Source organism: Chiloscyllium plagiosum, unplaced genomic scaffold (genome assembly GCF_037043375.1).
Source record: "Chiloscyllium plagiosum isolate Xiang-an unplaced genomic scaffold, Cpla_swu_hap1 HiC_scaffold_26, whole genome shotgun sequence".
In the NCBI taxonomy this organism is placed as follows: domain Eukaryota; kingdom Metazoa; phylum Chordata; class Chondrichthyes; order Orectolobiformes; family Hemiscylliidae; genus Chiloscyllium; species Chiloscyllium plagiosum.
Genome location: NW_028270164.1, coordinates 48,356,996 through 48,372,462, shown reverse-complemented (window position 1 = coordinate 48,372,462; position 15,467 = coordinate 48,356,996). Strand labels below are relative to the sequence as shown.

At 42.7% G+C, this 15,467-nt stretch overlaps 1 protein-coding gene across 1 annotated transcript in view; it reads left to right on the top strand.

Annotated features, from left to right (window-relative positions):
* Nucleotides 1-15,467, top strand: part of LOC122563300 (uncharacterized) — a 95,249-nt gene that overhangs the window by 71,612 nt on the left and 8,170 nt on the right. Inside the window, exons 15-16 of the mRNA XM_043717004.2 lie at nucleotides 1,742-1,846; nucleotides 4,772-4,894. Coding sequence (XP_043572939.2) covers nucleotides 1,742-1,846; nucleotides 4,772-4,894 — 228 coding nt within the window. The remainder of the gene's footprint in view (nucleotides 1-1,741; nucleotides 1,847-4,771; nucleotides 4,895-15,467) is intronic.

Below are 15,467 nucleotides of genomic sequence, written 5' to 3'. Positions count from 1 at the left end.
CTGTTCTGTTCTGTACTTTTCTATGTTCTATAAATTTCTCTGAGCCCAACATAAATTGACCTGACCCTGCCTATAATGGACTAACACTCATCTTGGCAAAACATTTCCTTTTAACATATGTACAGAAGCTTTTATAATCTGTTTTTACATTGCTAGATTTGTATGCATTTTATATTCTCGCCTTATTTATGAGTTTCTTGGCTCTCCTTTTGCTGCATTCTATAAACCTCCCAATTTGTACACTCTAGACCCTTCCCTTTAATCACATGTAATCCTGAACTTGTATTGTTAGCCATGGTTGATTGTCTTTTTGACTTTTGTACTTGAAAGAATGTCCAAGTGCTGTATGCCATGTAATAGTTTTTTTTTAAAGACTACCCATTGCCTCTGTACATTCATGTCCTTTTTATAATGTGTTTTTCCAATCCACCTCAACCAACTTGGGTCTCATGCCTTCATAATTTCCTTTATTCAAATTTAACACCCTGCTTCAGAATTAACTGCCTCACTTTCAAACATCATGTAAAATTCTGTCATTTTCTGGCTATTCATTCCTGAATGGTTTTTGGCAGCAAGATTTGTTAATTAGCCCCTTTTCATTACATAATACTAGATCTTTAATAGAGTATGTCCTTTAGTTGCGTCTTCAATATATTGCTCTACAAAACCATCCAGAAATCAATCAGAGTCATACATGTACAGCACCAAAACAGGCCCTTCAGTCCAACTTGTCCATGCTGACCAGATACCCTAAATTAATCTAGTTTCATTTGCCAGCACTTGGCCCATATCCCTCTAAACCCTTCGTATTCATATACCCATCCAGATGCCTTTTAAATGTTGTAATCATATAAATGTCCATCATTTGCACTGGCAGCTCATTACATACACCCACCACCCTCTGCATGAAAACATTGCCCACTTAAGTCCCTTTTAAATCTTGCCCCTCTCAACCTAAACTTATGCCATCTAGCTCTGGACTCTCCACCCCAGGGACCTTGTCTGTTTATCCTATCCTGTGTGTAATTCCTCCCTGCTGAGTGCCTCCTGGAACTGCCCTGTCTCATTGTGGGGAAGGGGCAGCTGGAGTGAGCTCTGGGTCTCCACCACCCCCTTCATCCTGCCTTCAGTTCTAAGGACCAGTCTAATGGAATATATGTGTGAGCCCCTTTCCAGCAGACCCTGAGGGGGCTGAGCCATGCTCTCTAGGGCAGCTGCCAACCTGTCCGGGAGGCAGACAGACAGTCACCCAATATGCTGCAGCGATTTTGCCTGCTGTTCCTATCCCACCCTGTGTGTGTGGGGGCAAGTCCCTGATTACTGACACCACAGGGTCCTCTCCTGCCTAGCACTGAGCAAGTGCCCAGTCTCTGGCAGCGACCTGGCCTATTCCCTTCTCAGTCGGCTGTGGAGCTGTCAATGAGGGGTTTACCAGAAGTACTTACCTTTGTACTCCATTCCTCAAGGTCGAAGAGGTGGTTTCTGGGTAAGCCAGCCATTTTCTTTTAGTTCACTATGTGATCACAGCAAATTCCTTCAAACAGTGAATAATTAAATAACCAGGTGCCTATTTTTCAGTGATAATTACTGAATGCTGAATGAAAGGACACTTAAACTCCCCAAAATGGAAAGCCTTCTCAATGTTTACAACTGGGTTAAAGTACAGAACAAATAATATATCTTCTAATGCTGTCAACATTAAATTCTGGCCTTGTGTATTATCTTTGTTTTTTTTTTCTAGATCACAATGCAAGCAGAACTTGAAAGAGAAAGCAAACCGGAAATTCTCAAGATCAGGAGAGGCACCAACTTCCGTCTCCAATACATCGCAATGCCCCTGCCTGAGGTAGACCTGGACTCTTTTCTGAGCTCAGGGGTAGGAATAGCAGATTGCCCAGGTGATGGGAGCAAGGCAAGAGTCAGGCCTACCAATCTTTTTGAGTTAAAGCCAAAATGTTGGGGGCAAGGACCTAAGATCCTCTCTCTAAGGGAGCTGAGAATCTTAGCTGAGAAAGCATTCTGCCTAACAGCGATTACTAATCCAAGTATTATCTTCAGATATGTGCCAGATGACTGTTTGGCTAGAAATCACATTGCAGGTAACATATGGGTAAAGATGCTGCATCACACATGGAGTATATTGCTTCCTATGTTGCTGGGACCATGAAAATGTCAGGCCTAGGTTGGATTTGTTTCTGCCTCATCCCAAAAATTGAAGGCTTCAAGACAAACTTGACCCTGTCCATTCCTAACATTTATTATGTTCTAGCACACGTTAGCTCTCAGGAGTGGAAGACCAGGGATACTGTAAGCAGTTGTAAAGCACTAACGAAGTTTATAAATTGGTTAAGTCAGGCATCGAGTTGAATCCACGACCCTCCCAATCTCTATTATTGCTGCCTGGAATAATCCCTGTAATGTTAATAAAATGTTTTTATTGAATTTATGACTGGCAGTGTAAACAGATCAAGTCAATTCATTTAAAGAGAAAAGGAAAGTTAGAACTGTTAATTTTGGAACACAGAAGCCTCAGAGATGAGTGAGATGTGGTTTAATTGGTATGGCACGGTGTCTCAGTGGTCAGCATTGCTGCCTCACAACAGCAGGGATACAGGTTCAATTCTTGCTCGGGGTGACCTTCTGTGTGGTGTATGCACATTCTCCCTGTATCTGCATGGGTTTCCTCTGGGTGCTCTGGTTTCCACAGTCCAAAGATGTGCACGTTAGGTGATTTGGCCATACTAAATTGTCCAGGGATGTGCAGGCTAGGTGGGTTAGCCATGGAAGGTGGAGGATTGTAGGGATAGGGTGAGATACCCTTCAGAGGTTCGGTGTAGACTTATTGGGCGAAGTGGCCTGTCTCCACACTGTAGGGATTCTATGAAGACAATAAGAGGGTATTATAGAATTAAATAAGGCCTGATCCTTCAGGCCAGTGAGCCAATAATCAAAGACTCACAATTTAAAAGCATTGGCAAAATATGTACAGGGAGATGACAGGTTTTTGTGAAAGCTGTATTTGTGAACGTGAAATTAATTTGTTTTTTATTTTGAAAAGAGTTGACCATACACTTGAGGACTGGCTGTTTACAGGCTCATGGATCCAATTTGCTGACTTTGAACCAAGCAGGATTGCTCTTTCAAAGAGCTAGCACAGGCAATGGGCCAATAGCTACCTGTTGGTCTGTAAATTTCTAAATCTTTAGGTTGTATAAAATTGGATTCTTTTCAGTGTTACATTTCAACAGAAGGCTGTTTAGTTCTGAACGCACTCAGCTGTGATCTTTGAATCTTAAGAACATGACAGATTTGAGTCTGACTTATTTAACAGATGAGAATTCCAATCCAAGTTACCTATGAAAATTCTTAGCTGAAACAAACACATCGACATCATTGATCTGAACACACCATTCTCAATGATGTCAAGAGTGTGGTGCTGGAAAAGCACAGCCAGTCAGGCAGCATCCGAGGAGTAGGTAGCTGGGAAATGAGGAAGCTGTTGAAATCCATATTTATCCCGTGTGGGTACAGGGTCCCAAGACAGAATATTCTTCATTTCCCCTCCCCCCACATTATCCCAGTCCCAAGCCTCCAACTGGGCACTGCCATCCGGACCCATCCATCATTGCCCCCTCTGACCTATCACCTTTTCCCTCACCTTCATCCACCTATCGCTTTCCCAGCTACCTCTCCCCCACCCCATCCCCTACATTTATCTCTCAGCCCTGACCCACAAGCCTACTTCCTGATGAAGAGCCTATGCCCGAAATGTCGATTCTCCTGCTCCTTGGATGCTGCCTGACCGGCTGAGCTTTTCCAGCAACACACACTCGACTCTGATCTCCAGCATCTGCAGTCCTCACTTTCTCCTATTCTCAACGATGGGTCCTACTGCACACGTACACACAACACATTAATACACACACACAAAGACTTGGGTGGTATTGAAACTGAACTTAAAAAATATTGACAGAATTGTGATTTATATTTCAATCAATTAGTTTAAACAAATGTAGTTAAGTAAATTCAGACATCAAATTTTTAAATTTAATGATTTTGCACTTATCATGAGAGCTCTACTTCAGATCGAACGTAATCATAAGAGTCATAGAGATGTACAGCATGGAAACAGACTCTTCGGTCCAACCCGCCCATATGCCTTATTATATCCTTTAATGTTGGAATATCAGTGTTTTTATTAACTTTAAAGGGTCTATTCAGATGATTCCAGGCTGTAGTCCAGGCATTCCAAGACTTGTATGCTCTGCCCATGCTGACAGCCATGAGAGAGATATTAATCATGTTGCTACCAGCTGAACTATCCCACTATTATTCAGTTCAGGTGATTGCAATGGGAAAACTGTGCGGTCAATCCAGTGAAGTCTCTATCATTATTAGTTGAAATCAGGAGAGTAGTGATGAGCAGAAAAAAATAAGACCTTAAGTTATGAGCAGATTTAGGCTATTTGGCCCACTATTCAGTCACGGCTGATATGTTTCTGAATTCCATTCTCCTGCCTTCTCCCTATAACGTTTGATCCTCTTTCTAATAAGAACCTTTTCTATCTCTCTCTTGAATATACTCATGCCTTGGCCTGTACAGCCTCCTGTGGCAATGAGTTTCACAGATTCACCACCCTCTGGCTGAAGGAATTTCTCCTTATCTTAGTTTAGCCGGGTGGTCCCTTCACTCTTAAGGCATTTGGTGCTGTTTGAGAGGGAAGCAGTTGACTGACACTACCCCCCACCCCTTTCTAATTTCTACCCTCAGGCAAAACCAGGAACAAAAAATGTGCGGTCCGACACAGAATGAAACGGTGAACGGAGAGCCAGAGACCGAGAGTGAGAGTGAAGATGAATATACTTCAGATACAACAAGCGACACCTCGTTGATGTGAGTGACACAAACTGGGGCAACAGCAAGTACAATTATGGTGGCTCAGTGGTTTGCACTGCTGTTCCACAGCGTCAGGGACCCAGGTTTGATTCCAGCCTCGGATGACTGTCTGTCTGTGTGGAGTTTGCACATTCTCCTTGTGTCTGCATGGGGTTTCCTCCAGGTCCTCCAGTTTCCTCCCACAATCCAAACATGTGCATGTTAGATGAATTGGCCATGCTAAATTGCCCATAATGTTCAGGGAAGTGTAGGTTAGGTGCATTAGTCAGGGGTAAATGTAGAGTAATAGGGTAGGGGAAATGGGTCTGAATGGGTTACTCTTTGGAGGGTTGGTGTGGACTTGTTGAGCCAAATGGCCTACTTTCACACTGTAGGGGTTCTAAGTTAATTCTCAAGAAGTTCAATGAAAACTGGGAATACACAAAATCTAGCTATAGGACGGACATTATTAAGTTGAAGATGGTTCAGAAGAGATTTACCAGGATGTTGCTGGGTATAGAAGGATATGTTGGGACTTTTTTCCTCTGGAGCATAGGAATTTGAGAGGTGACCTTATAGATGTTAATAAAATCATAGGGATGTAGATAGGGTTAATGGTAGGTTTTTTTCCCTAGCTTTGGAAATTTCAAGATTAGGGTTTTTTTAAAGGTGAGAGGAGAGAAATTTACAACAGACATGAGGGGCAAATTTTTTAACATAGAGGGTGGTTCATATGTAGAATGAATGTCCTGAGGAAGTGGTGGATGTGGGTACAATTAGAACATTTAAGTTTTTGGATAAGTGCATGAATAGAAAAGGTTTGGTGGGGTATGGGCTAGGAGCAGACATATGGGACTAGTTTAGCTTGGGATTATGTTCGGTGTGGAATGTTTGGAATGATGGTCTGTTTCCGTGCTGTATGACTCTACGATTCCATAAGAGGAAATTTTTACAATCCAGTTTGGGATCATTAATGGTTAGAGCAATATGAATAGTCAGAATTAATCAACAAGTGTATTATGTCACAAGATTCGACATTTTTCAACCAAAAAAACCTGCAAACTTTATTGTCCTTAAGACAAGTAAGCAAAACAAGCAATCTTAATCTGAAAGTGTTTGGCACTTGGTTTTGTATCTTGCTTCTACCAAACCGGCCATATCAACCTTTAAGTTATTTATCATGTAGGAGCTATTCATAACTATGAAACAATTCTTTGGAAACTGCTTTAATTCTCAATTCCAATTATTCTCAGAGTTAGAGCTTTAATTTGTCTTCTCTTTACTGTGGATGCCTGAATCTGTTGCTCTGGTTATGTTTGAAATCATTCCAAGCTAATAAGCGGCTTGTTTTCTTTAGATTCTGTGAGGACCACTGTGTAGATCCTGTCCACCAGCTTCAAACTAGGCAATCTTTCAGCTTCCTTCATTTTCCTCATGAGATTACAAACTGGGAATAAGGCCTATACATATTCTACATGACAAATGATGAAGTTGTCATCTTCTATGTGTGCAGTTCAGGGCTAACTAATTGCCTTTTACCTTTGCTGGCCTTTCTTGGTCAGCTGCACCATACACAAAATCCAAGCTGCAATTAAAACTCTTTGCAAACACCCAGATAAACTGAAACTGAAACCAGAAAATCTCCCTCAGCTTTTACCATCTCCATAACAAACTGCGTGCCCTGGGCTGTTCTCAAACAGACGTCCAGGTTAACCAGAATTTTATTTAGATTAGATTACTTACAGTGTGGAAACAGGCCCTTTGGCCAACAAGTCCACACCGACCTGCCGAAGCGCACCCACCCAGACCCATTCCCCTGCACCTAACACTCCGGGCAATTTAGCATGGCCAATTCACCTGACCTGCACATTTTTTGGACTGTGGGAGGAAACCGGAGCACCCGGTGGAAACCCATGATTCCTCATTTTAGAATGCTTTCTTTGACCTGAAGACAAATGGATTTCAAAAGCCTTTTGGGTTTACCAAAAACCCACTCAAAACAATTTATCACTAACTCCGTAAATAAGAACATCTCTCAAAGGAATGCCCTTACTGCAAGGAATGCAGATTTTGTAAGAATTTAGGAATGAAGAACAGGAGAAGACAGTTCAGTGCCTCAAGCCAGCTGTGCCATTTGATATAATCATGGCTGACCTCATTTCTGCCTTAATTCCACGTTCCTGCCCACTCTCCATAATCCTTCAACACATTACTAATTAGAAACTTATCTATCCTCAAGTTCATTGTGTCTTAGCATTCACCATACACTAAGATAGTGAATTCCACAGATTCATAACCATTTGAGAGAAGTAATTTCTCCTCATCTCTTTTAAATCTGCTACTTTTTATCTGAAAGGTATGACCTCTTATTCTAGATCATTTCCTCATGTGGAGCAATCTTTCTATATCTACTTTGTCAATCCCCTTTAGTATCTGTATATTTCTGTTAGATAGAGTTATACAGCATGGAATCAGACCCTTCGGTCCAACTCGTCCACACCAACCAGGTTTCCTAAACTGGTCTCGTCCCGTTTGTCAGCATTTGGCCCGTATCCCTCTTAAACCCTGCCTATTCAGGTACTCATCCAGATGTCTTTAAAATGTTGCAATTGTGCCCACCTCTACCACTTCCTCTGGCAGCTTATTCCACACATGCACCACCATCCGTGAGAAAAAGGTACCCTTCAGGTCTCTTTTAAATCTTTCCCCTCTCACCTTTAACCTATACCCTCTAGTTTTGGACTCCCCCACTCTGGGGAAAAGACCTTGGCTATTTACCCTATCCAAGTCCCTCATGATGTTATAAACTTCTATATGGTCATCCCTCAGTCTCTGATGTTCCAGGGAAAAAGCCTCAGCCTATTCAGCCTCTCCCCACAGTTCAAACTCTCTAATCCTTGCAACATCCTTAAATCTTTTCTGCATCCCTTCAAGTTTAACAACAGGTTTCCTATAGTAGGAAGACCAGAACTGAATGCAGTATTCCAAAAGTGACCACACCAATATTCTATACAGCCACAACTTCTATACTTAATACATTGCCCAATGAAAGCAAGTGTACCAAATGCCTTGTTCATCACCTTGTCTATCTGCGACTCCACTTTCAATGAACTGTGCACCAGCACCCCAAGATCTTTGTTCGGCAACACTCCCCAGGAGCCTACCATTAACTGAATAAGTCCTGTCCTGGTTTGCCTTACCAAAATGCAACACCTCCCATTTATTGAAATTAAACTCCATTGACACCTCTCAGCCCATTTGCCCATCTGATCAAGATCCCATTGTGCTTTGTGGTAATCTTCATTGTCCACAAAACCACCAATTTTGGTATCATCTGGAAACTTATTAACCTTACCTCCTATAGTCCTAACCAAATCATTTATATAAATAATGAAAAGCAGTGGACCCAGCACTGATACTTGCAGCACACTGCTGGTCACAGGCTTCTACTACAAAAGACATCCCTCTGTTGTTGTGGTTCTGTTCGCCGAGCTGGGAATTTGTGTTGCAGACGTTTCGTCCCCTGTCTAGGTGACATCCTCAGTGCTTGGGAACCTCCTGTGAAGTGCTTCTGTGATCTTTCCTCCGGCATTTATAGTGGTTTGAATCTGCCGCTTCCGGTTGTCAGTTTCAGCTGTCCGCTGCAGTGGCCGGTATATTAGGTCCAGGTCGATGTGCTTATTGATTGAATCTGTGGATGAGTGCCATGCCTCTAGGAATTCTCTGGCTGTTCTCTGTTTGGCTTGTCCTATAATAGTAGTGTTGTCCCAGTTGAATTCATGTTGCTTGTCATCTCCGTGTGTGGCTACTAAGGATAGCTGGTCGTGTCGTTTCGTGGCTAGTTGGTGTTCATGGTGTTCATAGCTGTCTTCCTGTTTGTCCTATGTAGTGTTTTGTGCAGTCCTTGCATGGGATTTTGTACACTACATTGGCTTTGCTCATGCTAGGTATCGGGTCCTTCGTTCTGGTGAGTTGTTGTCTGAGAGTGGCTGTTGGTTTTTGTGCTGTTATGAGTCCTAGTGGTCGCAGTAGTCTGGCTGTCAGTTCGGAAATGCTCTTGATGTATGGTAGTGTGGCTAGTCCTTTGGGTTGTGGCATGTCCTCATTCCGTTGTCTTTCCCTTAGGCATCTGTTGATGAAATTGCGCGGGTAACCGTTTTTGGCGAATACATTTAAAGGTGTTCTTCTTCCTCTTTTTGCAGTTCTGGTGTACTGCAGTGTGTTGTGGCTCTTTTGAATAGTGTCTTGATGCAACTTCTTTTGTGTGTGTTGGGGTGGTTGCTTTCGTAGTTTAGGACTTGGTCTGTGTGTGTACCTTTCCCGTATACCTTTGTGGTGAATTCTCCGTTCGGTGTTCTCTGTACCATCACGTCTAGGAATGGGAGTTGGTTGTCCTTTTCTTCCTCTCTAGTGAATCGGATTCCTGTGAGTGTGGCGTTGATGATCCGGTGTGTGTTCTCTATTTCTGTGTTTTTAATGATTACAAAGGTGTCATCCACAAATCTGACCCAGAGTTTGGGTTGAATTTGCGGTAAGACTGTTTGTTCTAACCTTTGCATTACCGCTTCTGCTATGAGTCCAGAGATGGGTGAGCCCATGGGTGTGCCGTTGATTTGTTCATATATTTGGTTGTTGAATGTGAAGTGTGTTGTGAGGCACAGGTCCAGTAGTTTGAGTATGCCGTCTTTGTTGGTAGGTTCACCGTCCTGTTGTCTGTTCTGTATGTCCAGCAGGTTGGCTATTGTTTCTCTGGCTAGGGTTTTGTCGATAGAGGTGAACAGTGCCGTTACATCGAATGAGACCATGGTTTCTTTCTTGTCTATGTTTCTGATGATGTCCAAGAATTCCTGTGTTGATAGTATCGAGTGTCTGGATCCGCTGATCAGGTGTTTCAGTTTCTGCTGTAGTCCTTTAGCCAGTTTGTGTGATGGTGTCCCTGGTAGTGATACTATGGGTCTGAGTGGGATGTCTGGTTTGTGCACTTTAGGTAGTCCATAGAATCTGGGGGTGTTGTTGCTTTCAGGTTTCATTCTTTGTAGGTCCGACCTGGTTATCTGTCCGTTTTTTTGTAGGTTCCTCAGTGTGTTATCCTATTGGTGAGCTGTGGGGTGGGGTCAAACTCCCTCTTTTGGTAGGTGTTGGTATCTGCAAGTAGTTGTTGTGCTTTTTGGATGTATTCTGCTTTGTCCAGGATGACCGTCATTCTGCCTTTGTCTGCTGGTAGAGTGATTATGTTCTTATCGTTTCTTAGTGATTTCAGTGCTTCCCTCTACTTGGTGTTGAGGTTATGTGTTTGTCTTTTTCTTGTTATCAGAGGTACGATACTTTGTCTCACTATTTGTTGTGTCTCTTCTGTCAGTCCATTGTTCCTGAGGGTGCATTCTAGTGCTGCTAGTGCTGTTGTGTGTTAGTTTGGCCAGTTTTTCTTTTAGTGCCTTTTTTTTGCGGTGTGTGGTGCTGTTCTGTCCTATGGTGACGGCCTGTTCTATGGTCCGGGTCCATTCCTGATTAGTGATTTTTGAAATTATTGACTTTTGGCGCGCAATTTCTTGTCTGTATTTGTGAAGTCTGTTGTGAGCGTCTGTGATCATTACCTGGATCATCCTGAATCCGTTCTGTCTGGCTGTGTCCCTGGCTTGTGGGTTGTTGACCGGTGGTCTGTATCTGACACATGGTGGAAGGATTCGATTCTTTCGGCATTCATGCAGGAACCGGAGTTGTTCGTAGGTGGCGCTTAGGCGGTTAGCGCAGGATTCCCATTTCCTGGCTTGTCTCAGCGTCTCTCGCCTGTAGGTCTGTGAGAAGATTTGTAGCTCGGGTGCTCGTTGTTGTGGTTCTGTTCGCCGAGCTGGGGATTTGTGTTGCAAATGTTTCGTCCATGGTCTAGGTGACATCCTCAGTGCTTGGGAGCCTCCTGTGAATTTGTGTTGCAGACGTTTTGTCCCCTGTCTAGGTGACACCCTCAGTGCTTGGGAACCTCCTGTGAAGCGCTGCAACCACAAGGGATGAATGCAGATTTCTCCAGCTTCCTCATTTCCCCTCCCCCCACCTTTTCTCAGTCCCAACCCTCAGACTCAGCACCGTCTTCTTGACCTGCAATCTTCTTCCCGACCTCTCCGCCCCCACCCCCTCTCCGGCCTATCACCCTCACCTTAACCTCCTTCCACCTATCGCATTCCCAACGCCCCTCCCCCAAGTCCCTCCTCCCTACTTTTTATCTTAGCCTGCTTGGCACACCCTCCTCATTCCTGAAGAAGGGCTTATGCCCGAAAAGTCAATTCTCCTTCTCCTTTGATGCTGCCTGACCTGCTGCGCTTTTCCAGCAACACATTTTTAAGCTCTGATCCCCAGCATCTGCAGTCCTCACTTTCTCCTGGTAAAGGTAACTATCAGGTGCCTTCCAAACCATCTGATCCACCTGAAAACAACAAATGCTGGAAATCACAGGGCCAGACAGCGTCCATGGAGAGAGAGCAAACTAACATTTGGAGTTCAGGTGACTCTTCATCAGAGTATACCTGATCTAGCTGTCTCTGGATACACACACCAAAGTCTCGCTGATATTCAGTACTTTTCAGGGTCCCACTATTCATGCTGTAATCCCCTGTCTAGTTAGCCCTCCACTACTTCACGCTTCTCCATTTAAATTCTGTTTGCCACTGCTCTGCTTAACTGACCAGTCCACTGATATCCTCCTACAGTTAATGCTTATCCTCTTCAATACTTACAGTCCTACCAATTTCTGTCAGCTGAAACTTTTAGAATTTATCTTCTACACGTTATCCCAAATCACTAAGTTGCTTCACAAACAGTAAGGGCCCCAGCACCAGGCCCTGCACCATCTCACTGGAAACAGACTTCCAGTCACAGAAACATCCCCTTAGTGTCACCCTATGCTTCCTGCATCTCATCCAATCTTAGATCTATTGAGCCATTTTGCCTTGGATCCCGTGGATTCTTACTTTCTTGACCAGCCTGTCATGAGGGATTGTATCAAAAGCCTTGCTAAAATCCAGGTACACCGTTTCAAATACATTAGCCTCACCAACACTCCAGTTTACCACCTCAAAAATTCAGTCTGATTTGTTATTCACAATGTTCCCTTGGCAAATCCATACTGAGTATCCCTGATTAACCTGTGTTTCTCCATGTGCAATAATACTCAGACCCTCAGAATTCTTACCAGTAACCTTCTCACCATATGGGATTAGATTGATTAGCCTGGAATATCCTGGTCTAGTCCATTTTTTAAAATAATGGGACAATGTTAGAAGTCCTCTGGCACCTCCCTACACCTCACTTCACATTAAATTCTATCTGCCCAGTTTTCCCCCACTCCCTTAATTATCTACATCACCTTGAAAATTTACTTTAATTAAAGCATGACTACCCTTTTATTTTTGTATCATCAGCAAATTTGGATGGATTACCCCTCTTCCAAGTCATTAATATGGATAGTAGATAATTGAGACCTGAAACTGACACTTGTGGCACTCCCAGTTACCTTTTCAACCTGGAAAAAGACCCATTAATCCTCACTCGGACTTCTGTATGTTGAATAATTCTCAATCTGTGCTAATACATAATAGAGTGATCTTGTGCAATCTTTTATGTAGCACCTTATGAACTTTCTTCTGGAAATCCAAATATATCACATTCAGCAGTTCCCCTTTATCAACAGTTTGTTATATCCTCACAAAGCACAAATTTGTCAAATGTGATTTCCCTTTCACAAAACCATGTTGACACTGTTTAAGTTAACTGGCCTGTAATTTCCTTTTTTTTCTGTCTCCCTCCCTTCTTGAATTGAGGTGTCATGTTAACGGCTCACCAATCTACTGGAGACCTCCCAGAATCAACTGTGTTCTGGAACATTCTGATCAACACCTCAATTATCTCCGCAGCCACTTCCGTTAAAACCTTCATTAGGTCTTGGTAACTTGTCTTCCTCTTTAGTCCGATTTTATTTGTCAAATGTTTTGTCTTTCATGATACAGACTGACAAAATGTTTCTTTCTATTAACATCTTATTTGTAGAGTCATTGGGTCATACAGCATGGAAACAGACCCTTCGTTCAAACTCATCCATGCCAACCATGTTCGCAAACTAAACTAGTCCCACCTGCCTGCACTTGAACCATATCTCTCTAAACCTTTCCTATTCACATAATTATCCAAATGTCTTTTAAATGTTGTAACTGTATCTGCATCCACAACTTCCTCTGGCAGTTCATTCCACATATAAACCAGTCCCTGTGTTTTTTAAAAAAATATGCCCCCACATGTTCCTTTTTTTAAAAAAAAGTCTTTGTTCTCTCGCCTTTTAAAAATATGCCTTCTAGTTCTGAACTCCCCCACCCTAGGTTCTGTTATCCTTGAGGTGTTTAGTGTTTTCAACCATGAAGACCAATGCAGAATATTGATTTAAATTATCTGTTGTTTCCCTGATCCACGTTATTCAATCCCCAATCGTATCCTCCCATGTTTTATGATCTTACTTTTCTAACTGTTAACCTCCTTACGTGAATATGATCCCAACATTTTAAATGTGACAAGCTCCAAGCCTTTTTGAATTGCATTCATTTTAGAATTCTTCAGCTTTCCAAGCGTATTCTTCATAATTGAAACTTCTATTTTAGGAATAGAAGTTATGTTCACAAACCCCTGGATTAATATTTGCAACAGGAAAGTGCATTTCAAGTGAATCAGTTTCTGAAAGAGAGCTCCAGTGAAATGAGCCATCTGACGATTTTTTGGGTGGTCTTTATACACATCTTCTGTGCATTTAATTTTTGTGTCCAATTCCCGGTGTCTGGATGCAATCTTCCAGTTTGCTAATATAAAATCACATTTTGTGTTTTTGGAAAGACTATACTTTCTTTAGCTCGGCTTTAAAGGAACAATAATATCACCTCCTCTAGATAGTCATGTCCCTTCCTATCCAATGGCAATTTCTGTGGAAACTAGTGAGTTGTGCTAAGGCTGAGTACCAGAAATCCTATATAATTGCACAGGGATTTCTGGCTCTCAGTGTCAGCAACAACATACATTTATGTAGTACCTTTAGCATAGTGAATGTTCAAAGGTACTTCACAAAAGCTTAGTCACTCAACAATGGAAAGCAGTACAGAAATTGGAGGCTTAGGGGCAGGTTTTAAGCAGGGTCTTAAAAGAGAAGTTTTAGGGGTGGAATACAAGGTCTAGAGTTGAGAGTGTGTTGCTGGAAAAGTACAGCAGGTAAAGCAGCATCATAGGGTCCAAGGCTTAGAGCCTAGGCAGGTGAAAGCACTGCTGCCAATGATAGGGTAAAGGCTGGAGAAGTGATCAGAACTAACCAGAGGAATGCAGAGAGCTGAGGGTTGAAGAGCTGGAGAAAACTTTTAAAAAATGGAAGATTGAGGCCATACAGGGATTTGAACTCAAGAATTTCTAATTGGAGGTGTTGACTGAAAGCAGGTGTAGGTCAGCAAACTCATCAGTAATAAGTGAATAGGACTTGGTGCGCATTAAGATGCCAGAAGTGGACAGTTTATACTTAATATGTTGCCAAGTCCATAAGATTGGAATGATGGCATTTGGTAGCTTTATTCCACTCTCCGTAACTGACTCCAAAAATGTTTTATTCTGGATGCAGTATGTGGACATTAATTCTCAAATATACCTCATGACTCGAAGATCTTTTGTTTGTTTCTGGTCAGTCAGCAAGTGGTGCAGTTTTGTTCATTCCGCTCAAACATCTTCACTTAGAAATGTGAGCTGGTGTCTGCGTTCAGCTCTGCACTGCTTGAATCCCAGTTTCTGGAATAGACCATCTGATAGATCAACCTTTCTCTTCTCACACAGTGGCCACAGGACAAGTTGTCCTGCACTTGAACTTTCAGGTTTGCTCCCCTGTAAGTGTAGAGCAGCAAAACATTGTGAAAATTTTCAACAGGGAGTGTATGAGTGACATTTTTCGCACAGCTGCCATTATTGCATTTATCTTAGGGTTTCCCAGGCAGTGACAGCAAATGGGCACAATGCTGGCCCAAACTGGTCTCTCCCAACTCCGCTACTTAAAGGCAGCATGCAACTGTTAGTCTAAAATGGTGGAGAGAAGTGTAGATGGAGGCAAAAAATCAGCAAAAGAAACAGATGCTTAATGGGTGATTCAACTCCAGCGCAGATGCTGCAGATGTTCATGTTTTTAATCTCAGCTGATGAGATGAAATGGAATGAAACTTGCACGATGCTTCATGGGTGATTAAAAACAAACTATGATACTGAATCTCACAAGGGTTTATTATGTCAGATGGATCACAAGCTTTGTCAAAAAGGGAAGTTTTAAGGAGTGTCTTAGTGACGAGTGCAGTAGAGGCAGCAAGGTATACATGGAGGGAGCTTGAGGCTGAGGCAACTCAAAATAACTGTGAGGTGGTTAGCACTGCTGCCTCACGATGCTGTGACCCACGTTCGATTCCACCCTCATGCGACTGTCCGTGTGGAGTTTGCACATCCTCCCCGTGTCTGTGTGCATTTGCTCCCATACTTCAAGGATATGCAGGTTAAGTAGATTGGCCATGCTAAATTGCCTGTAGTGTCTAGGGATGTG